The following is a 24,068-nucleotide window of genomic DNA, read 5'->3' on the forward strand; positions in this document are numbered from 1 at the left end:
AGAGTTAATAATGGAAGTAATGGCTACATTTGTTCATTGTTCGTAAGGGCCACAGAATATTTCTTTTTGGTGGGGGCAGTGAAATACATTCTTTAAAGGGTTGCTTACTTCAATTACAAATCTAAAAGGGGAGGAATGTAATAGAGTGAGTTGTTGCCCCCCAGTGGTAAAATACAGAAGTGCCTGTTACAGGGCTAGTTCTTGGTTGACCAATATATAACAACAAAAAAGGGTAGTTTTCTGCACCGCTAAGAAACAACAAGTTAGTGTGTGATGTCCTGCTGTTCAATAAAGGCACCTATCCACGTCTTTCTGTCCTGATCCTTTTAAGAGCCTAATCCAGAATATCACACTTGGTACATACTTTGTAGGGACTTTGCCACCTAACAGAGATTTTAGAAACATGTAATTCATTGGACAGATACTTCTAAAAGGTAGTTATTATCTGAAATGAACTAGGCCACTGGTATGGACCCTGCAAATAATACCAGGTAACAGTTTGTTTAGGTAAACTTTAACTATCAAGGATCAGACTTAATTTCTGTCTTAGTGTCTTTCTGTTAAAGCACTGTGCAGAAGTCTTGAGCCACAACTCATTTCTATATATTTTGTTAGCAAAACAGGAAATAGATGTAACGATTTTTGAAACATCCAAACACACATGGAAACACAGTAAATAATAATTTTAAAAACTGCATTGGAAGTGTTTTTGGGATGATTTAATTTGTGCTGGAAAAATGAAGCCATTGCCAATCAGAAACTTCCCAAATTACACTGAGCGTGGATCAAAAGCTGATGTTATATTCCTGTGTTCATAATTTCATCATTGTGACAGAATCCCCAACACCAATGGCTGAAATGCAGCCCCAGACTATAACAGAGCCTCCACCATGTTTCTCAGATGGATGTAGACACTTACTGTTGCACGTCTGTCCTGACTTTACTCACATGATTTGCCTTTTCTCCCCATTTCCCTTCCTTAACGATGGCTTCTTGTCAAATACCCTTCCACTGTGACCATTTCTGGCGAGGCTTCAGTAAAAAGTTAGTGGTTCAGCTTAAGGGTAAAAGCTATATTTCAGGTCCTCGTCTGTTTTTTTCAGGGTTTTTTTTTTATCTTTTCCATCTTTATTTTTTTTTTTTATTTTATCCTTTTTATCATTTCCATTTCTTAAGTAGAATACTTCAGATACTGTTCATCAGATATTGTTTAACTGGGCTTAGGGCTGCTAATTCTACTTCTATCCTCAACTTGTCCAGTTTCCTAAAATCTTTTAAAGGACATGCTGCACACCATGCCGAGCTTCCAGCTAATAACTTTGAGAATCACTTCCCTGAGAATCCCTGTTTGGGTTCGGCAGACAGGGATAAAATCCTATTTATCTATACCTAGGCCTGTCAGACAGTTAAAGGGTTAAGAAACATATATATTTTTGACATAGTGCTAGTACCAAAATGCCTAAAGATACAATTTAAGTTGGCTCTTTGCTAAGGTATTTATGTGTAAAAGGAACACAGGTAGCTCTACTGAGCTAGGTACTACTTTATGCTTGAATTAGGGGCAATTGTAGGATCAAACCTTCAGCGAGGCCTCAATCATAATGTCATGCGTACAGTGCCTTCTAATTAATATTCATTATTATTAATAATATTATTATGTGCAATGTTACCATCAAATCTAATTAGTTGGATGACCTATTGTAGTGTCTAAGAATAATTCAAAATAAATAATCACAGATTTCAATATAACAAAATACTTTTAGCCATGAAACCTGAAGCAAAGGCTCAATCGTCTTGACCACAATTTTCCAAAGTAAGTTGAACTATTTAGCAGATGAAAAGCAGATAAATGGACAAACATGAACATGACTTCATTCTCTTAACCACATGCAGTAGAGCAAGTCCACATAATCATCAAGTACCTAAAATAAGACACCTATTTGTACTTGTTGACCTTATATCCATCCATTCATTCATTTTTTTCCCTGCTTATCCAATTCAGGGTAATGGGGGTAGAGAGGTGGGGTGCACCCTGGACATGTTGCCAGTGTTTCACAGGACTTGACCTTATAACATCTTGGTTTAATAAACAACCCAGAATTTCATGAATACATCCAGTTAACTTCTTTCAGATAATCTATTATAGCAGATCTATTGACAAGTAATTAAGGATTACAACCTGTTCATCTGGACAATATAAAAACTCTATTAGCCCAGTTTTAACCTATTTTAAGCAGACACTTTCATTACATTTAAGGAATCTCAAATATCTATTGATCAGACTACTGCTACATAATGTTTGATGTGCACATTGTTATTTAAAAGCTAGCTAGAAATACCGTCTCTGCTTTGTTATGTGCAACAGGGAATCAGACGAATCAGGTGAATCTCATTAAGTGCTTTATAAAGGTGGCTTGGAAGAGTGCCAAATCCTCTTTTCGGTAGTCTGGCCACCTCATTATCTTTTGCTTTAGAGTTGCCAGATAATAAACCATAATAAAAAGCACCTTGATGCATACTCAAACATCCAGTTAAGTAAATCCCAAAAGGCTGATTCTGTTCATCTGGACGTAGCGTTTTCAGTGGGAGAAACGTTTCGCCACTCATCCAAGTGACTTCTTCAGTCTCAGCTGACTGCAGGTGTTGCCCCCCTGGTGTGACAGGTGCCTGGGAGGGGTGCGATCCTAGATCCCGCAGCTGTGTATTGACATAAAGAGGCACAGATCATGAACTTGTTTACGTTGCAACTGCAGGATTTATTCTGCAGATTTGCCTCCCAGGGGGGTTTACGCTCCTCCTGGCCGCTATGCGCCACCTAGTGGTATTTTTTAAGTAATGCCATGGAAGATGTAAAGTGTAATTAGAAAATACTGATTTAACACTGAACGATATAACAAAGACCAAAATATAACTGGGGTGTTCCCTTTTTTCTTGTATGAAGACATAAACTGAACTAACATCCCCATAAGTCTTTTTATCTCTTAACTTTTTAACTATTAGTGTAATCCAGAGGTTAACATATGTTAACCTTTTACACAGGCTTCCCCAACCTGCAGGTGAACGACTGACGAAATGTTTCTCCCACTGAAAATGCTACATCCAGATGAAAAAAAATCAACCTTTTGGGATAAAAGTACTAACAATAAAGTGTTATTTTGATATTTTATGACATTTTGCATTCCTAGAGATGGTACAGGATAGAATGAAAACAGATTTAACCCTTCTGTGTTCTTGTTGTCATGATGTTACAGTGCAGTCACACAGTCACACAGGTGTTGTTGCTTCAACAGTGTGGCTTGTCATTAATAAATAAGACTTCTGTTGCAGTGGCAAAAAGAAGATGATGAGGTAATTTCATGACCTAAATCACTGGTGCAGATTTAAAACACACTTTACATGAAATACAGCAAACATTTCAAAGTGCTCTGATAATGTGGGGACATTGCTGTGTCTGTGTATTTTTGCTTTCTAAACAGTGTCAGAAACGTTAGCTAATGTAGGCTAGATCACTAGAGATTATTAGCTAAATTGGATGCACTTTATTATTTTAGTTAGTTAAAAGTTCTGTCCCTGTTCTGGAAAATTGGGCTTCATTATTTGTTTATGGTACAGCTCTAGTGCCAGGTAACAGCAAGTGAAAATAATGTTGCCTATCAATGGACAGCAGCAGTCTGTATTCAATTTAGATATTGCTATTCATATGTCCAGGTGTATCGACTGTCAGGGTGTTTTTTCACTGTCCTTATTGAATAACGGTCATGAGGAATCATGCATAAATACTTACAGAACAATAAAACTGATGTAAAATTGTTTGATGCAGACAAGATAAAGGAATAAAGCTGCATCTAATAATCTACAATACCACTGTTCATCAGGCATGCACAAAGATTTTACATGCTCTTGAAAAGCTTAAACTCTCCTATCATCAATGCACATAGGTCAGAGGGATCATCCATGGCAAGAGAAGTGATTAGTCAGTAGACAGTGATTTCTTATCTGCCAATCTCTGATCTAGAACCTAACATGCTCTGGAGCAGGTTGGGTTTGCACCCTACGTTACTATAGCGATGTTCCCAAGTGAACCACTTTGGTAGTACTGAAAACCCAGTTACCACAGTGATGTTCCCAGGTAGGAAGAGAGCCACCCTGGTAGTAGTGGAAACCCAGAGTTAACCCTGAAGTTACCTGGATTTTAGTGTGCAATATTCAATACCTGCTGCCACTGACATCCAACCACCGCACTGTGAAACATTCTGTTCCGCTGCTATTAGCATACTGTACTATTGTATCATATATACATATAAATACATTTATTTATATCTAAATTATATTTCTTCTGCCTTGTATAGTGTATAGTTTCTTCTATGTTTGCATAGTATAGTTGTTCTTAGGTATACTGCATCTATTTATTTATTCCTGCCACGTCCACCACTGCTGCTGTAACAATGTGAATTTCCCATCTCTGGGACTAGTAAAGGCTATCTTATCTTATATGACAATTAATACTGCTTCTTACTATTACTCTAGTATCAGATCTAGAAAATTTTACATTGGGGGGGCAAGTCAGTCAACTCAGTGAAGTATGTGAAAATCCCCTATATGTAAATGGACTCAACAAAATATCCACAAAAGCACTTTAAAAATATTTATTGTTATTATGTCTTCTAAGAAAAACGTTTTTATGTAGGTAGATAGGTTAGTTTAGACAGGTGCTGGGGGGTAAGGCTAACTAGTACCCTCGAATGTTAAAAATATTGTGTCGGAAAGAGAGATGAAACTCTTTCTTTTCCAGGTTTTATAGCAGTGATGTTAATGCGACATTGCAGAGTAAACATAATTAAGAACACTAATTATGGCCTTATTGTATTAGTGTTGTGCATCGTGGCTCACTGCAGTGACGGTGACACTACACAGTGCAGCGCCTAATTGTATTTATCAATTACACCCGTGTTCACCCTGCTAGCAGCGTTTGTACGGCTCCTGCTGAGTGTTTTCTTCTCTCTAAAGACTCCAGTGTTTAACCGTCACTGACCTGTAACTCAAGTTATACCGCTGAGGTTTGTCTCTACGGTGTCTATGACTATATGCCGGTAAAGTCATAATGATGTTAATGTACATTTACCTGTTTCTAGATGCTGCGTTTGACTACTGGGCGCGTGGGATGCCTCCTGGCCAGGCGCGCGACAGCTGCCGTGACTACCAGCAGCACGAGGATGGCGAGCAAAGGTGAAGATCGTTCAAAGGGGATTTAGCTCATGGCCGACATGGGATTTATAGGTCCACTATAAATATTTTAATCTTACTTTTATTTAATAGTATAAGTAAAATGGCATCTCTAAAGTTTTTTCCGTCTCACAAAAAACGGTAAATACTGACAAGACCTTAAATTTTCAGAGCATAAACTTAAAAAGGACAATTTCAGACATATTAAGCTAACATGGAGATATGAAGTTTCTATCACGGCAGAGATGTGGAATTTGAAAAGTAGGCAAACACAGGTGTAAATTAAGGCTTAAAGTTATTGATAAAAACTGAAGTGTTTACCAACAATTTCATGCTAAAATGGCTGCAGTTTATATTGTTAATATTAGTAATGGCCGAAACTGACGAAGATCGCCACCATAGAAAAGACGTGATCCAAAGGAATTATGGATTTAAGTCAAGTAATGTGATTTGTTAGTGGGGGGTTTCCCATCATGCAGTATACTGAGTTAAACAGCAGATGGCGCTTATGTACTTTGATAACTACACACTCATCTAGACAAGATGGTACCTGGGCTTATCAATGATGGAGTGGGTTGTGAGGGGGGACAAATGTACACTGCTGAATATCTTTGTATCTGTGCCTCCAGAGGTGTCCGAGTCAGTGGACATGTCTCAGCCAATGTACTGGGACCGTGCGGACATCCCACTGCCTGACAAACCCTACAAAGATGTCCTGACTGATGCTGACAAGAGCCTGAAGCAGAAGGAGAAAGGACCCTGGGGTCAGCTGACTAAAGAAGAAAAGATTGCCTGTAGGTTCTTTAGTTTAGCTCATTATGCTCAGTAGAAGGGGGGGTGCTGTGTTATTGATGCACTCATCTTACCCCCCCTCCTCCCCTGCTGCAGTGTATCGGCTGACGTTCTGCAAGACCTACCCAGAGATGAAGCAGCAGACAGCAGAGTGGAAGACGGTCATTGGGGGCATTTTCTTCTTCCTGGGCTTCACAGGCATAGTGATCTGGTGGCAGAGTGTCTACGGTAAAATCTGACTTTTGTGGTCTGAAAAAGTTAAACCAGTCTCTCTCACAACTTAACACAAGCAATGCCCGTGGCTGAGAACACCAAACCGTTCTTGACACTTCAGTGTCATTTTTTTTCTCTCTCAGCAGACTTTCATTAAGGAAATAACTAATAGCATTAAAGATGGCTCTGGCTCTTTTCTAATCTCCCAGTGAGTCAAACCAGCTGGGCCAGAAAGGACCTGAACAGAGCCTGGTACAGCTAGATGAACATCAGGCTTTAATAATGCAACTGTTTAGTTGGCAAGTTTGTTTGGCAAGTTAATTACAGGTGATACTGGAGTGTGGAGCATCATGTGAGTTGCATTCTTTTGTCCTTGTAGTCTACCCTCCACGTCCCAGGACCTTTGATGACGAATGGAAGTCCCAGCAGCTGAAGAGGATGTTGGACATGAAGATCAACCCCATCCAGGGCATCTCTGCCAAGTGGGACTATGAAAAAGGCCAGTGGAAATAAAGAGGGCTAGGCAGGGGGCTGAGGTAGCACAGTCTGGACCTTTTACCTGAGTGTGGCTCAGTTTGACTATAGGAAGCTGCTATTGCTTTTGAATGCTGTTACAACTGTCAAAACCACTAGAAAGATGGAGCCTCTCTAGGGAATTGTACTCTGTTACCTCTAGCTTTCCAAACAGTATCTTCCTCTAAAGCCACTTTAGCCTTCAGTCACAGGGATAACTCTGTCCGTCCTGATGTAACAAAATAAAGCTTGGCTTTTGTCTATCATGTGTCAGGTGTGTTTATTGTGGAGTCCTGTGTATAGTAAGTACTTAACTGTGCCATTAACATCTAAGAATATTTACCTCCACCACGGAGGTTATGGGATATGAATAGATTCTTAAAGGTATGGACTGATTTCAGTTTTTGCCAGCAGTGGAAATCATTTTAAAAGGAAATGACTTTAAGTAAATCTGGGTCCAGTAATTGTTTTAAAGGATTGTTTTTATTGTTCTAAGGCAAGACTGCTGGCAGACTCACTTATTTTGACAAATATGAAAACAAAAAGCCTAAATTCTCAGTATTTGAGAGCCTTTTGTCTAACTTGTAAAGATGCAGGCAATCAGGCTGGCTAAGAAAATGCTCTAGAAGGCTGCGTTCGCAAATGTAGACTGCACATCAGTTTAAAATATGGTAAAAGTACTTTTAGTAAGTTCTTCTATGGAGATTCTGCATAACAAAAACAATACTTGAAGAATACATGGATGTTGGGCATGATGCTACAGTTTAAGGAAATAACACAATATGCTTTTCCTGACAGACTTGTCAGAGTCTTCTGGTTTTGTGTGGTTCATGTTTGAATTACTGGATAGTTGACTGTGTGCGTGCTCATTGCTGTTCTGTTTGAAATTTGGTTTCTCGTGTTTGACTTTCAGATCATTTCCCTGTGGTGAGTTTTAGTTCATGAATGAGTCATGATGCCTGATTTTGCTGTACGGTTATTCTAGTGATGCGTTCAGTTTTGCAATTCTGTCTTTTGATTTTTAGTACCTTTAGTTCCTTCAGTTTGTTCTGTTTCTTCCTCCCTCTGTCTGCTCTTTGTGATGGTGCCTGTTATGGAAGGTTACTTTTTTTTTCACGGCTGGTATTAGTTTTACTTCCTGTCTGTCTGTTTTCCCCTGATTCCCTGATTGTTCTCACCTGTGTTAATCACGCTCTGTCTGTTCGTCCATCCACTAAGCAGTCTTTTGTGGCATAAAATTAACTTTCTTCTGGCTGATTTCAGCTTCTGGCAAATACCCTGAATATTTAACAGCATATGTTCACGGGCATCTCTGCTCCAACACTCCCCTCCACTATCCAAGACATCAGAAAAAGAGACTCGGCATATCTTCCAACAACGGGCTTTATTAGGTTCAGTGTCATTTCAAATTTTACATTGGCATTCTAAAGACATACAAAGTGACCATTGGACATGACAGCAAACTTTAATTTAGACCCAACAGGAACACACCGGATAACTTTTTTTGAAAATGTTTTCTTGATTTGTTTGCATTTCTTTTCATCTACTAGCAGTCCAACAGTCCTAAAGAAAAGAAAAAAAACACGACTGACAGTGCACATGGATGCAACGATGGAATTTAAGGCCATTTGAAGGAGCACAGTTATGCTTTTTTTTTTTTTTTTTTTCTATTTTTTGACACCAAATATAAATAAAGTTGAAAGCCATCAGGTCTGTTTTAAATATTTCACTAAGCTAATACTATTCTAATCAGCTTAAATAACTAGCATATATATGTGGGGGGGTCGTGCCAATGCTGTCACACTTCCTTCATTTGTGCCTCCCTTCTGCCAGAAAGAAATTCACACACATGCTCCCGCACACACGCACGCACACACGCACACACATCTATAAATGGGTAAGAAAAGAGCTCGTTAGAGTCAGGGGCCCGGACAGCAGGGACAAGCCTGTGAGGAGCTTTTGATGGGGCTAAAAAAATAGATATATACTGTACTGGAATGTTTGAGAACATACCCTGGCTAACAAGGCGGTGAGGAGAACACGAGCAAACCAAACGATACTGATTATTCAGGCTTTGCGTTTTGTGTGATTTTGGTGAAATATTCATAACCAGGTCAAAAATCAGGGCATTAACAGGAAAAATATGTGGACGGTAACATAAAGGAGCCAATATGTGACGTGAGTGATGAGTCCTTGTTTTGAACATGGAGGCAAAGCTGGTAGCTGGACACCATGATGGATGTCTCAACCACAAATCCTTTTTTCCTCTTGTTTGCATTACACTCTGTTCCTTTAATGTTTACTAGGTGTGGCTGAGTGTAGTGCCTCGATGAGAAAACAGCACTCGCCTGTAAAGCTCCACAGTGCTTTATTGTGCTGTAGGACACACTGTTCAGCAGAGAGAGGGAGAGGCTGTTTGGAATAAGATCAAATTTGGAAGCAGTGGGAAGATTCTGGGAACGGGAATGAGTGTACTCCCTTCTCCACCACCACCCCAACCCCATCCTTCCCAGTAAATTAATCGAGCAGTTGTTAGTGCACAACACGCCAGGCGACAAACACTCTTCTGACTTCAGCTTCAAATTAAAGATGGATAGGTGTCTCCTTCCCTTCCTCCATCTCCTGTGGACCGGCTCTGATTGGCACGTGCGTGCATGTGTCTGCGAAGCAGCAGGTGGGCCAGCTGTGACTGACACACGTGACTAAGTGCAGTGACAGCTGGGGGACCGCGGGAGGAAGAGGTGGAGCTGGATGGCGAGGGGAAGAGAAGAGACTGATGGCGGTTTGACAGCTCTGAAGCGTCTGGGGAGGACGAAGGAGGTGGAAAAAGAGGGGTGGGAGGGGTTTGTGGATAACTGGAATTGAGCGAGATGAGATATGAATGTTTAGATTTTGAGTTTCATGCTCCTACAGCCGCTGACAGCTGCTGATTTGCTCAAGATGGTACACAAACACGAAGTGAGACACATTTCTTTAGCTCGCAGACGACGCGAAGCAGAACCGCATCGTCTCCTGAAGGACAGCTGCTTCATCAGTTTGCTACATAAATCTGCTTGCTCCAGTGACGATAACACGAAGCATGAAGTGTGTCACCGATCAGTGTCAGATGTGACTAAAGGCTCAAAAATAAAAATTGATTAGGACACAGTGGGGAAAATAAACTATAGGGAGGAAAAAAACAAACAGCTGTGTGTTTGAACAGTGCAGCTCATGATTAGGATTTTATTGCAAAATAATCTGTGAAAATGACTCAAACACTTTCATCTACACCCCTCCCAAAAAAATAAATCTTAAACGAATGGTCTATTTTTAAGAAGTTATGGCTGCATCTAGGGGCTGTTTTCATTGTCAGTTAATTAAAAGCAGCATTATAGAAGTTGGACCCAATGACTTTTAGATCAGTAACAATCATCAAACCAGTTGCACCTTAATTGATTCATAATTTTATAGTAATATAAAGTAGCTGTAAATCCTGTGAAGCATCTGCACCTGGAGATGAACAGGCAATAGACGACTGCTATTAGAGCCACGCTGATAACTGCGTCAACAACTCTGGTAGACCTCCAGCAGTGTTGTGCAGGGGTCATAAAGTCAAATACAGAGCATTTGGTCATTTATATCAACACTTTTGTTATTTAAGCTCTTACCACATGATTATTTTTGAACTGCCGAATCCATCTTTGCTCTATGTGATGACGGCCATGAAGTGTAGTTGAAACCTTGTAAGTGGATCTTGATCATGTATGAATGAGGCCAGTCGCACTCATTCATGCAGGATTTGTTCATGTGAGCTGTTACATTGTCAGTTACTGATTAACTGTTCATACACCTGTTACTGATGCCTCATAGGAATTACACTGCAGCAGTGTTAGAATATATGACGTTTTTTATACTGTTTATAGAGGAGGGGGTGTTCAAACAAAGTAGTACCAAACATATCACCCAATGACAATCTTGAAGTGGACCTATTAAGGGCATGACTCACAGTCCTTAGATCGTATACTGGGCTTTGATGCCATTTTAGGCCCCTTACACTTCCTTTCAGGGAAGTTTTATGATTGGCTGCCTCTTGTAAACACAAGGTTTAAACAGCGAATGTGAGTGGCTGCTGTGCTAATAGCAGCAACATTATATGGAGGAGGAGATATGGCACTCAAAGATTCCCAGATAAAAATCTGTGGGAGAATTCTGAGACGCTAATGTTGTTTCCCTGGCTCTCTCGCCAAAAAGCCAATCAGCAGCTGAAACTGGAGAATTATTAGCCAATCATGTGTTTAAACGCGTCAGAGAGAAAGAGTTTCGAAACATTTTCACTGTGCGGTGTCGGCCACTTCTCTATCATAGCAAAGATGTTGGTGTTTTGATTTTTCATGGTGGGAGGAGCACAGATGTTGATCGCGTCAGCTGATGACAAAATGTTCTGAAACTCCGCACACTTAAATTTGAAGCCCCATTTAATATGAGCACCACCACAGGACATATGCATGATAGGTCCCCTGTGAGATTAAAGACACTTCTTTCAGTGTAGCCAAAGCATGCCTGGAAACAATGAAGCTCTAGCTATTGCATGAATTGCTACAGTAATGGCTGCATTCTTCAGCTACTGTATGGTGAACATTGAGCGTCTGAGCCATGGCACCCTGCTCCTATGAACTGTGGTTGAACTGATTCTGACAACCTGCCACACGCGATGGTCGAACTGAGGCCAACTATGACCATAAAGCACAGACCAGTCGGGGTGGGATTTTAATAGTTGAGAAATAAAGAAAAAACAAAACAAACAAAACACACAAAAACAAAAAACCACGCATCAACAAACTAGTGGACGCTAATCTGCATGAGTCAGTTTAATCTAGCGCTCATACACAAGCCAACCGGCATGAAAGATAGGGTGAGGGGGAAACCCCCCCAAAAAACCCAATGTGTGAAGTGATGGGTTATGTTGCTGTATGTGACGGTGATCAGGATGGCTTGCAGGAAACTACGAAAGACTTACAGTAAACTTTCCCCTGACTTTGCTCTCCATATGGCACATACAGAGCTTTACAGAGCTGTGATTGTGGCGTCTGTAGGAAAAACAAGCTTCAACAGCAACACATCTGGAGCCATTAGATAAGTCTGGGTTAAACTGTAAGACTAGAATCGGTTTCAGCTTGTTCTGTTGATGAAAATGGAGAAACAAATTTGTTAAAACTATTACATATAAACAAGGTGTAGGAACGAGTGAAGAATGGAATGAAAGGAACAACTGGTTTCGGAGAATGGAAAACGAAACGTCTTTCAATATCTGTCTTCTTTCTTCTTCTCAACATTTGAAGATTCTTAGTCCACTGTGGGAGCGGATGGGGGGGAGGGATGCAGGATGGTAGGGGTTAGGGGAGTAAACATCGTCAGCAGCTATGATCAGACGAACTGGACCTTCATCTAAATGTTGAGGGTTGTGAAGGAGACGACTGGAGAGCGAGAGGGCTCACAGGCGTTTTTGCGCGATAAGCGCACCCGCCACAACGCCTGTCACCACCGTCATCCCCACCAGCAGCCACTTCTTGAAACTCTCCTGAGACCTCCGGCTTTCAGCCGCCGCATCCTGCCCGAAGATTTCAGCGAAGCGCTCCTGGAAAGAGAGACAAAGACGGAGTGTAAAGGGTTAATGGCAGGGCATCTGATGCACTCTGTGACATGCATGTGGAAAAACCGATAAGTATGCACACTTCCTAAAAATGCCCCATTTAAAAAACAAAACAAAACAAAAAAAACCCCTACAGTATCAGGTGAATTCCCTTTGATAAAGGTCCCTCAGCCTAAAAAAGCTGCAGAGACATCCAATGCTGGCTATGACTATCACCACCCACACGCTCATATGTGGAAATTTCCATACAGGTAGGTCAACAGACAAAAACCCTAAAAGACACCTGTAATGCCACATTTAAAAAAAAAAAAAAAAAAAGGAAATAAACCACAACCCCCCTCCCCCCAAAGTCGTCCACTCTTTTCTGGCATCCCCTCAGAACCACTGTTGTTGTTACTGACATTCTTTCCCACTGTTGTCCTCAGACTGCCATGCCTACATTGCCGCCCACTGAAATCATTTCCTGGAATTGAGCTGCTCCGGAGCATACAATTTCTGGTTTCTTGCCACAGGGAGGCGCCAGTCAGGCTCTAATCCAAACCATAACAGCCATCAGTATTCCTCATCCCTCTCAGCTGACTCACTGGTGATGATGCTACATGTTGTTCACAGTTCAGAAGCATCAGTGTTTCACCTCAATAAGCACGATATGAGAGGCCAAAGACCAAATTGTGAGCACTCAATGAGAAAAAGTGAAAATGACTCATTCATATGTCTGATTCTTAGTCAGAGGTAAATACGAAAGGCAGCACACGGGGTCTCTATTCAGCGAGTGGTTGGTTGGGTGGGTGGCGTGTGGGGTGCTGTTACTGGAAACTCTGTATGTAGTCAGTGACACAGAAAGACTATTAAGGTGAAATAAGAGAGTTTGTGTTGTCACTGGAAACGGAGGGTGTTTTTGTACCATACTGAAAGAGCAACTCTCTGAATTTCTGAACACGCCAGGCACACGGTGGCACGTAGAAAAGTAATTTACAAATCTCTAAAACAAACGGAATCCTCAGAGGGAGTGACGAGATGAGTTTACACCTAAGAGGACCAGAATGCAGGATTTAAGAGGCTATAAAATATATAGTTTCTCTCTTATTTATCAGTGCCTGACTTGATGTAACCCACCACTACTTCCAGGAGGTGGCAGTACTGCACCTATAAGGTATTTACATACCAGTACAAACAAATCCAAGAAGGATAAAAAGTGAAGCTTGCAGAGCCAGACTGCTCTAAAGCCAAACATTTTCCAGGCTGATCGATGAGATGCCCATCGTTGCCTGAGCTGTACCGGAAACCTGATTTGTTCCACACATACTTGGAAAGGACTTCTTCCTGTTACTTCCTTTCATAATAAAAGTCCTTGACTTATACATGGCCTAATTTATGTGCATAAAATGCACATAGGCATGGAGAAATGCATCAAAGTAATTTAAAACCTACAAAAACAAAATTGTATCTTTGATTATATATGTATATTTTTATTTATTCATTTATTTATTATCAGTATTGTACATGTAATATAAGCGGAACGGTGTTCACACACACGCAGTAAAGTGTGACTTTAAGATTTAAAAAAACCTGCATCATTCACCAGATTTGATTCACTCTGTTTATAGAATAACTTTTAGCTGGACAGCGTTTAATGATCATATCTGATTGCAGATAAATATAAAAGAAAAGCAGCAATCAAAGTAGTTAACAGTAAACTGGATATTCATAGAGTCAGGCTGCTTGTTGGACAATTGTTTCTTTGCTACTTAGTGACATTTTGTCTGTAATTTAGACTAAGACTAATGCTATAAAAAGGACTGCTCAATGCTCAAGCCAATATTAAAACCACCTGCTTTACATTTACTACAGCTTTTGTTTGTGCCACACTGGGCGTGCTCAAAGCAAAGGTATTTTCATTTAATCTCCACTATAATGCATCTATGACAGGACCATTATATCAGTGCACTGATTACACTATATGAGATCACTACACATTCATTAACAGTGCGGTTATGTGTATAAAGCTGAGCATTGAGCCATTTATTATTCATCTTCAGTAAACCTTTCAGTAAAACGGCATGTCCTGGTGTAGCACTGCTAAACCACCACAAAAAACCCCAAATAGAAACAACAAATCTAAACAAGAACAGAAGAAGGTTATATGTTGTGTTATATGGCAAACGTTGTATTTTAATCTCAATTCGTGACGTTTGAATGTGAACGAACAGATCATTATTTGAAGAGGCGATTCACTGAACAGATAATAGTAAAGACTATTCTCGGGCAGTGAGTTGATATCAGCTGGGATTTAGAGCTCTCTCTACCAAAGTTAATTCATTAAATCTGATATCAGCTGGATCAATAAAGGTAATGAAGATGCATGTCTGAAAGCTCCTTAATCCTTTAAGGCTGATGCCCCGAAGCCCTTTCACTTTCTGGATCAGAGATCATATGGATCAGAGTGAAACCAGGAAGGGATGGGCTAATGTAGAGAGTGATGGAGAGCAGTGGAGGGGAAGGAAGAGATCCTGAGTCATTCATTGAGTTTCTATTCTGTTTGATCGCGAGCCCCGTGGACTGCTGTCTGGTGTATGATGCATCACTGATGAACCATTACAAACAAACAAAAAAAGGAACTCAGAGGTCCAAAAGTTTTAAGTAACATTAACAAGGAAATCACATTATTGAAATAGCCCAAACGTTTCTACGATGAAGTCATTCACTGGAGCGGGGACTTTGTCCTGTCTGCTACAAATGTAACAGAAGGTTTCCAGGAGGAAAAAAATCTGGTTTGCAGCCATTTCCAACAGTATGCAGTGTGACAATAGATAATATTTATATGTTTTACTATTGACATGTATTAAGTGCTTTCTCCATTTTGGCTCCAAACCTTATGTAAACTTCATAATTGAGACAATTCATTTTAACTACTCTACCTTAACACAGTCATTGAAAGGCACAGCATCACTTTCGATCAGCCAGTGATATAAATTCTATGAACAGTGGTCAAACTGTGTTGAAGTGGCAGTTGACCATAGCTGAGCATCCTGAGGCTGGATGCTACAAAGTGAATGCTTTATTTGAGATGTTTGGTATTTACAAGATCTTTGGAAAGCCTTTGTCCAGATATTGTTGGAGTACAAGTGGATGAAATCAAATCTGTCTAAAAATGTAAATATTTGGCATCATCATCATTAGCAATCAAAGTGTATTCTCAAATGAGATGGACAATATGTCCAAGGGAAAGGAGATGTATAATAAACTAGTGGACCTGAAACTGATCCCATAGGAAAAGTGTGCATAACTGGTAGATTTCTACAGGTTGTATATAACATCAAAAGCACATGTAAACAAGTGTGCTACAAATAACAATTTAAAAAGTGAGTCCAGTAAAAAAGATATGTTTCTCAATATTTGCTAAAAAAAGAAAAAAAAACCTGCAGGGCACAGTTTTCACGATAAATGACTCATCATTGTATATCTGGGTGTGAAGTACTTAAAGTCTATTCATTAAACAGGCTTGAAGGAGAACCCAGAAAGCATGATAAAGACTCAAAGCATTACCTACTAACACATTGTTTGTTTTGCTCTTTTAGATAGGATTTGTTAACAATAACAACAGTGAAGTAAAGCAGCAGGCCAGCTACCATAAAAAAAAGCTTTTCAGAGAGCAAGTCGAACTAGATTAAACTCCCGAATTAGTCAGAGTACAATATGGTGGAGTATGACGCTGTGCAGGCTAACTGCTTAAACTGACCAGGTAAACAACAAAATTATTCCACAAATTTAAACATTCTAAACAAACTTTTTTTGGGGGTTACAAATCTGAACAGTACAGAAAGTAACCAGTGCTATTTATTTACATGGGACCACTGTGGTTCGTGGTCTCTGAGAGTGCGATTCCCAGCTCACGTTAGCTATTTTCATTGATACTTTTGCTCTAAATAAACACACAGCATAGAACCACAGTTACAATGATCTATGATGTGTGGAATTTGAAAAATAAAAAGTGTAACTATTTATAATAGAAGCAGGTTTAAAAGGCTCACTGGAATCCTACCTGCCTCATTCGTCATGTGTTACCAACTGAAACAGCTCTGCATACCAACAGTATCACCCTCTCTACCTTCTTTAGGGACGGAAAAACATGCCAAGAAGAATGAAATACTTGTTTCTGACCTCACCCAGGACTTCCTACAGGCCTTGATATGACGCATTTTTAGAAAAGATTTAAAAAAAACAAAAAAAACTGACCTTCTGTTAGCAAGAACGCAAACCACAGATAACAGCATGGACAGATACAAGGGGCTGGGCTAAAATGTGCACTCGAGCAAAGTTGATCTTCAGCACTCTGAGCTACTTTAAAAGTAAAGCAAAGTGGCCACGAGGGAGTGATATATGCTACTTGGGTCAATAATGACGTAGTGTAATTACAGTGGGATACATCATGTAATATGTGCAAGAGTTTTATTGGAGCCTTTTCATTCGTTCTTAAGAATGGGTCAGTCTGGCCATTTCACATCCCTTACTGTCAAGCCTCTCAGAACAATGAGAAGAATGTGGGTGTAGAGAACAATGCTGTACCTTTTGATGACAGCTGCCATCAAGACATGCCAGTCACTGTGCAGGGAGTGCCTGACGAAATAACCTGGACTGATTGTGTAGTTTCTCTCAGTATCACTCAGCATTAGTTACATTCAGCCTTACACTCAGCATTAGTACATTTACAGTTTTTTCTTCAGTTATGGTTGATTGTTCTACTGAAGCTGTTTCACTCCAGTCGGACATTGATGTTCAATATTTTTTTTAAAAACTGTTTCACTGATCAATAATGGGTAGAAAAAGTTGCAGATGGGCTAAATTGGACTTTGCTTCATTGACAAAGGCTATGTAAAACATCAAAGTGGAAGATGGTAAATGGATAGGTTCTTGTATAGTGCTTTTCTACTCTACTTTAGCACTTAAACATGTCTCATTGACACATTCATAAATACACTTTTTTCTACATGCAAGTACCTTTTTATACAGCCAGCCAGGGATCAAACCAACAACCTTTCAGTACTCAAAGGAGCTTGCAAAGAAAAGCGTCTGGACTTCTTTAAGTTACTTGAAGACGTTTCACCTCTCATCCTAGAAGCTTCTTCAGTTCTAAGGTCAAATGGTGGAGAGTCCCAGATATAAACCTAGTGAGAGTACCCCCCAAAAAAGGAAAAAAAGAACCCCTGATGATACTCTAATCACATGAGCCAAGGTGTGAAACTGGGTGTGGGTCCCAATCAGCCAGAGTTTCGGGTGAGTTCATTGTGAAACCTGGCCCCACCTTATCATGCGAATTCCTGAGATCAGATGGCCCAGGATGTGAGTGGGCGTTAAGGCGTCTGGGAAGGGATCTCAAAACTGGATTATAGATGGCAGAGAGTTGGTGTCGTAAACCACCGTCTACGTAAACCACACCAAACGCATGACAAACGCATGGCCAACTCCAATCATATGTGCCACGCCTCAGTTTTTGGCCCACTTTTTAATAATACATCTCATATCACTTGGAAATATTCGTCCCATCTTCACATCTCTAGAAATTTAAACTCCTCCCTTTGTCTCTTTGTCTTCACTAACATAAGTTGCCAATATCTGGATGTCATACACAACTCTTGGTTTAAAGACTACACAATGCAATGGCATGAATTTAAAAATCCAAAATGCATGGGTACTGTTGCTGCAAACATACAGCAACAGTACTAAAAGCAATTGGCTATTTTTAAAATAAAATAGCACAATTGTTGGGGACTATTTTCAGTTGAGAAGTTATGTGCTGCACATGTGAAACTCACCCAAAATAAAACACAATGTGTGTGTTCATAGTAATGAAGGAACATGTCAGCCAGTACAACCGTGTGTCACTGACTGATATGATTTTTATAGTTTTTGGACAACAATGGGCCCCTGTGGGACAGAGGAGCAAGCTCATTTCATTGCCAGTTGTTTGCTTTTTATGGAAGTTGCTGACAATAAAAGAAATGTAGATCATAACCAGACGTAGCACAAAAGCAGAGGAAAACAAGCGCGGGGGTGGCTCTAATTGAATCTACCATGTTCAGCATGCAGGGAGATGTGCTTACAGGCTTGGGAAAAGAGTCAGATCAAGTGGTACAGATGATCTTTAGCTGTAATTTGCATTTCCAGAGAAAAAAACCTTTACGTGTTCTCGAAGTGATGGTGACAGGTTGGTCATCAGTGATTCAGAAGCGATAAACAAGGACACGGACAGACACGTAAAAACCCTTCTTATTTTTCTACTGTAGCAGTGTAAATTCAGAATTTGTGATCCTTGCTGTACCTGTAAAAACTCTTAAAAGTGGGTCCAAACATGCCTTTTTTATACATTGACACTGACACAAAAAACAAGCTACTAGTGCTCTGACACTGGACCACTGGGTACGGGCCAACCACTGTAGACAGTGACTGTGATGCTATAAATCACAAGCAACAACACAGCCTTACTACGGGTGGCAGTGGTATCAGAGGGACCTGGATGCTGCGGTCATGCAATTCAAATATAAATCACCTGCAGCTGTAGCTGCTGCTCTACACCTTTGCATTCAAACGCATAATTCAAAGCATGACTTTTCCGTTAGCTCCATCTGCGAGCAGATCCTCGTTTTACTTTTAAAACACCATCAACTGAATGCCTGAGGGGGTCCAGATTTATTTCTATACCAGAATTATCATGCAATTTACTGTGCACATGTCAAGACAGGGCTGCTGGTTTGATACACTCAATCTCCTAAAGTCCCACCTGGCAGGTAAACCCTGTCTTTATCTGCTCTCCCCTTTTTCCTTTTCACACGGTCACGCCTTTATTTCTTTATCTCTGTGTGGCTCCCGGAGGAAATCAGGTGCTAGGCAGCGGCCTGCAGAGTACTTTCAGGCCTCGTCTGTGTTCCCCCCCCCTTTCTTTTTCCTGTGTCTTTAACTTTGCCTTTCTTCGTTAGCTGGGAAGAAAGGATGGGGGGGGGGATTAGCTCATGAAAGCAAAAAAGGTTGGATATAAGAGAGAGAAAAGGAGGGCAAAGTGAAGAATCACAGGGAGAGAGAGATTCTGCAGTTGGTTACCAAGGCTACTGGGAAGCAGCTGATTAGTGTGTGTGATATGTGAGTGTGTCTGGACCTGCAGGTCCACTTCTGTAGTTGATAAATGGTCCAATACTACATGTGGAGAAAGGAACATTTTACCGATCATTAGCAGTAGCTTCCCATTCATCAGCTCTGACTTGTCGGTTGCTCTGATGTTGCACCATAACAAGTTGCAACTCTCAAATCCCCTGATGGCGAAACCTCCTGACCATGACACACATGCATAAACATACACACACCAGATGCACATTAACACCTCACACTCACTTCCTTTTTATACAAAATAGGGCGGAAGACAGATGGAAATACAATAACTTGGGGGGGACTGGAAAAAAAATCCAGTTTTAATATCAGCAGACCCGTGTTTAATCATTCTGTCACACTGAATGCCGATAGCATCACTGTGTGATACATTCATATCCATATCAAAGTTATATTATCAGAAAGTGTTAAAACCTCAACTATTTACAGTAATAGAAGGTATTTATAAATGCTTAAACTACAGGAAAAGATATCTTAATGATGTCATAAGAAGCAGATTCTCTTACATGTTAACTCAAGCACAGGGAAGAACTGCAGCCCCACCGACTTGTTGACTTCTGTTTGCAAGGGGTGATCAATCATAAGAAAGCTGCCTGAAAGCAGTGGTTCTCAAACTTTTTCTGATATTTCCCAATACAAAGTGCAGTCCAGTCACTGAAAGAAAATCTAGTGCTATTCAAAATATAATAAGAGATCCTAATTTATAGGTAAAGTAAGTATTTTTTTAGATTATTTAATAGCAAAAAAGATTATATATTAATAACTATATACATTGATTGGTATGTAATTATGTCTTTTAACAAACTAATTCGCATGAATTTAGGATTAATGCATTCAAAATACACAGAGTGGGCGCTGGTTTGTGGAAGCCCCCCATGTTGCCCCAGCATCTTGATACAGTGGCCAAGATGGACATTTCTGTTTTGCCCATCAGCGTTTTATATTTGTGGCTAGAAACAGACCACGTGCATAGTATGTCTTATAAGTTACTTTTAACCTAAAGATCATAAAATAGCTCTTTCAAGCCATATATGATCATCTAACATCATCACATGTATATTTTTATCATCTCATTCTACCTGCTCTCCTCCACCATTCTCTCTCCTCAGTGTCGCTATCATCAAATAGAAGTGAGCTTCACAGACTCATTGACTCATATCGGACTCCTATCGCAAAGTTTTACAGCCTCCTTCAGACTAAATAGATGTGGACACATATTGACAGCTGGGGTAAAGAATGGACTGACAGCCTACACTCACTACAGATCAATGGCACCCAAAGTTGTTTGTCTTACAGTGGCCATGGTAGCTAGGATTACACACTTGAATCAGGAGGAGTAAGAAAACAGACTTCGGTTAACTGCAATCTGCTCTTAAAGAATAGGGCTGTTAATGAATAGCGATACAGCCAAAAAGATTAATTATTTCTGAGTGCGGTTACTTTATCAGGTTCAGGAAGTAAAAGAAGATGAATCCCAGTAGAAAGTGTTGGGATATATGGAGCTTTAATGGTTTGGAAGTGGAAATGCAGAGAACCCATTGTGCAGTGTTGCTATATCATGGAAATTACTGCTGTGATGCTATTCTGAACCTTCTTTGACACTTTATAAATCACTATCCTAATTACTATATACTACTATTGGTTTTATAAATATAACCCTGTAACTCCATGTGTTCAATCTCAATACAACAAGCAGCTCATCTGTGAGTGTGGATTAAACCTCTGATCTAGACAGCTCACTCATCTGGCAAGGTGCACTTTCTAGTAACCTACAGAGCACATGATATCCACGCCACACTGACCACAACTGGTTGACGCACGAACAGAAGGCCACTGTGACGAAAGTGTGCTGACGCTAGAAAAGACTGAAGGTGCAATTCACATGCATTGAGGAATCCACGGAGTGCACTTTGCCAAACTGGAAAATTCTCTATTATGACAGAAAGCTGACAAAGACACAAACACAAATATGTGCTGTTGCAGTGTTTGTGAAAGCAATGCGTGGACAAAACCAGTTCAGATTAGCCAGCTTTGCAGCACCCAGAGATAGGGAACAAACAAGCACATAAGCCAAAGTGGAAAGTTACAGGATCTGTAGAAGGTCATACTCTGTGGGGAACCAGGCATCATAGCAAAAGAGAAAAACCTGTCGCAGCAACATTTTTGAGACTGAACATGTGGGTAGATTTTTTTTTTTTTATATTGTTTTTTGGTTTTGTTTGTTAAAAATCCTGATGTAAAATATTTGGGATTCAAGTCTCATCTTCAATAACAAAACCCTGAGAAACATATCTGATATACATACACACATAACTATGCACTGCTCTGAGCATGTTTAGAATTCTTCAAGCATGTGTTATGAAAGGCTTGTCAGTGTGAGAATAAAAGTGAGGAGTGCTTCCTGGTAGGGCTGTTCGGGATGACGATATATATCGGATGACGATATAAAAACGTCTATGTTTCATTTTACGCTATCGTTTGTTTCGTGGTGTCGCAAAATAAACTGTTTACGGCAATATTTTTTCATCGTTTTGATGGTCACTGTAGTGGCTATATTCATTTCTTAAAGTTCTCTCTTTCTCTTATATAACCACACTACGGACGGACAAGCGCCTGTTTTTATGCGTTGTGGTTAGCAACAACGACGGTAACAGCATCGCGTGTCCGCTTGCTTATGTTCCACATAAACCTTTCACAATAAAGCTCAAGATCCTGTTGAGACTTTTCAAAATAAACTGAATCACGTGAAAGAGCAGATTATTTACGGATGAGAATTTAAAAAAAGAACCGCCAGGTGCTAAAAAATAAACCTTAGACTCAAACGTTAGAACAGGCTTTTCCCCGCAGCACGCTGTGTAATAAATACCCACAAAGAAAACGGCGGCTGTTACAACTTATGTCTAAAAATGTATCGTTTCATGCATCGGTTAAAACACTCGACTCCAGCTACATGACGCGCAGCTGGAAACACTTCTCGCAAGACGAGCTGCCCGAGATTCACAGAATTTACAAAAAATGTTACATTTTTGTGATTTATATCGTTATCGGACGATAGAATTCGGGATATGAGACTTTGGTCATATCGCACAGCCCTACTTCCTGGGCACATCAACAGAAGTCTTTACATGAATAGGCAGATTGAAAGTTAAGGAAACAGAGACCAGTTCTTTTTTTAAAGGCTGCATTAAATCAGAGGCTGACGCATCTTTAAGAGGCGTGTTTCCACGTGAAACATTAATGAGTGAATCACGTGATTCATAAAACAGAAAAGCTGAGAAATGTAAAAGTGACAAGTGAGTGGTGACTGAATACGCTGAAAAGGGAAAAACAAAAGCCGGATTACTGTTTAGAGCTTACAGAGCAACAGACTGGTGATCTCTCTGAGTCACAGACAGGCAGAGCTGCCTCTTAATGCTCTTTAAGAAGTCATCTGGTCTTGGCTGTAGCTGAGCAACACATCCTGTAAGTTGCAAAAGTTGGAATGTGGACACGCGAATGTGTGGCCTTGAGCGCACGCACACACACACACACACTGCAATTTCTCTGGGCTCAGAGTACAGCAACACATTTTTTCATGTGTTTTTGTTTATTGAGTAAAGTCACTGTTGGACAGATCTGACTGATGAAATGCTGTTTACAGGCCAACTAAAATGTGACATGCTGTTCGTACTGATGAAACAGAATGATGTCATTAACATTGTTTACATCAGATTGACGTACAGGAAGTGAAAGTGGACCTCTGCCTTAGTGACAAACCGTCCCAGAGCGGATCAGAGAATCACTGTGACTGGGCAAGATCAAAAAGAGCACTAAATTAACTAAGAGCCAGATAAACCTCCTGAATTCAATGTACTTCTAAGCTGTGAATGTTTGCCAGAGCACAGTCCATTATTCTGGCAACTAAAACCTTTGAAACATCCGTTTCATCACAGGGCAAAGGCTCAGAGAGCAGCTAGGAAGGAGGCCTTTGCCAGGACATTCTCCTAGAAAAACCTATGTGCAAAAAGATTTTAAACAGTCCTCTGCAGAGATGGAAGAACATGACACAAGCAGTGCCCATTCCCAATATTCTTGATTAAAAGGTGTAGAGTAAGAGAAATCTACACCACCTGCTTATCATCTACGTAGCACATGCGAAAAACGCATGCTTAAGCATACAGGTAAGATAACACTGGAGTGACTTTGCTCTGAATGGCTCTATTAAGGAAAGCCTAAAACATTTTGGAACTGAGCTAACTTAAGATGGAACATTTTTGTGTTCGAATTATTAAGTCAAAAAGTGCTGGACTACAGTGTGACACGCTGGCTCTTTTAACCACTGAAAAGATGAACAATACAAATTCTCAGAAATGAAGTGTTCGAAGCTGCTCACCACAGTTTGTGCAGCAGTGACCAGACCAAAGGTTAAAGATATAGTATCAGGATCGACCTCTGCCAGGTCCTCATTTCAAATGATGTTTAAAAAAGGGATGCACCAATCCAGTAAATGGATTTAGCTAACTATACTACAGGGACAACTAGCTTAACAATTCAGTTCTCA

The 24,068-nt window shown here is 40.2% G+C and overlaps 2 protein-coding genes across 4 annotated transcripts in view; one reads left to right on the plus strand and one right to left on the minus strand.

Moving 5' to 3' along the window:
• Positions 1–7,004, plus strand: part of cox4i2 (cytochrome c oxidase subunit 4I2) — a 13,802-nt gene extending 6,798 nt beyond the window's left edge. The window contains exons 1-5 of one of the 2 annotated variants that reach the window (XM_005744653.2): positions 4,950–5,057; positions 5,133–5,226; positions 5,853–6,017; positions 6,112–6,243; positions 6,608–7,004. In XM_005744653.2, the coding sequence (XP_005744710.1) occupies positions 5,133–5,226; positions 5,853–6,017; positions 6,112–6,243; positions 6,608–6,741 (525 nt within the window). In that variant the 5' untranslated portion in view covers positions 4,950–5,057 and the 3' untranslated portion in view covers positions 6,742–7,004. Of the gene's footprint in view, positions 1–4,949; positions 5,058–5,132; positions 5,227–5,852; positions 6,018–6,111; positions 6,244–6,607 lie in introns of those variants that run through there. The other variant, XM_005744652.1, reaches the window with a different exon arrangement.
• Positions 7,005–8,106: 1,102 nt separating this feature from the next.
• The window catches only part of bcl2l1 (BCL2 like 1), a 33,787-nt gene continuing 17,825 nt past the window's right edge, over positions 8,107–24,068 (minus strand). For both annotated transcript variants that reach the window (XM_005744654.2, XM_005744655.2), the window contains exon 3: positions 8,107–12,355. In XM_005744654.2, coding sequence (XP_005744711.1) covers positions 12,212–12,355 — 144 coding nt within the window. In that variant the 3' untranslated portion in view covers positions 8,107–12,211. The remainder of the gene's footprint in view (positions 12,356–24,068) is intronic.

Source organism: Pundamilia nyererei, unplaced genomic scaffold (assembly GCF_000239375.1).
Source record: "Pundamilia nyererei isolate P.nyererei 1_Seehausen unplaced genomic scaffold, PunNye1.0 scaffold00147, whole genome shotgun sequence".
NCBI lineage: Eukaryota > Metazoa > Chordata > Actinopteri > Cichliformes > Cichlidae > Pundamilia > Pundamilia nyererei.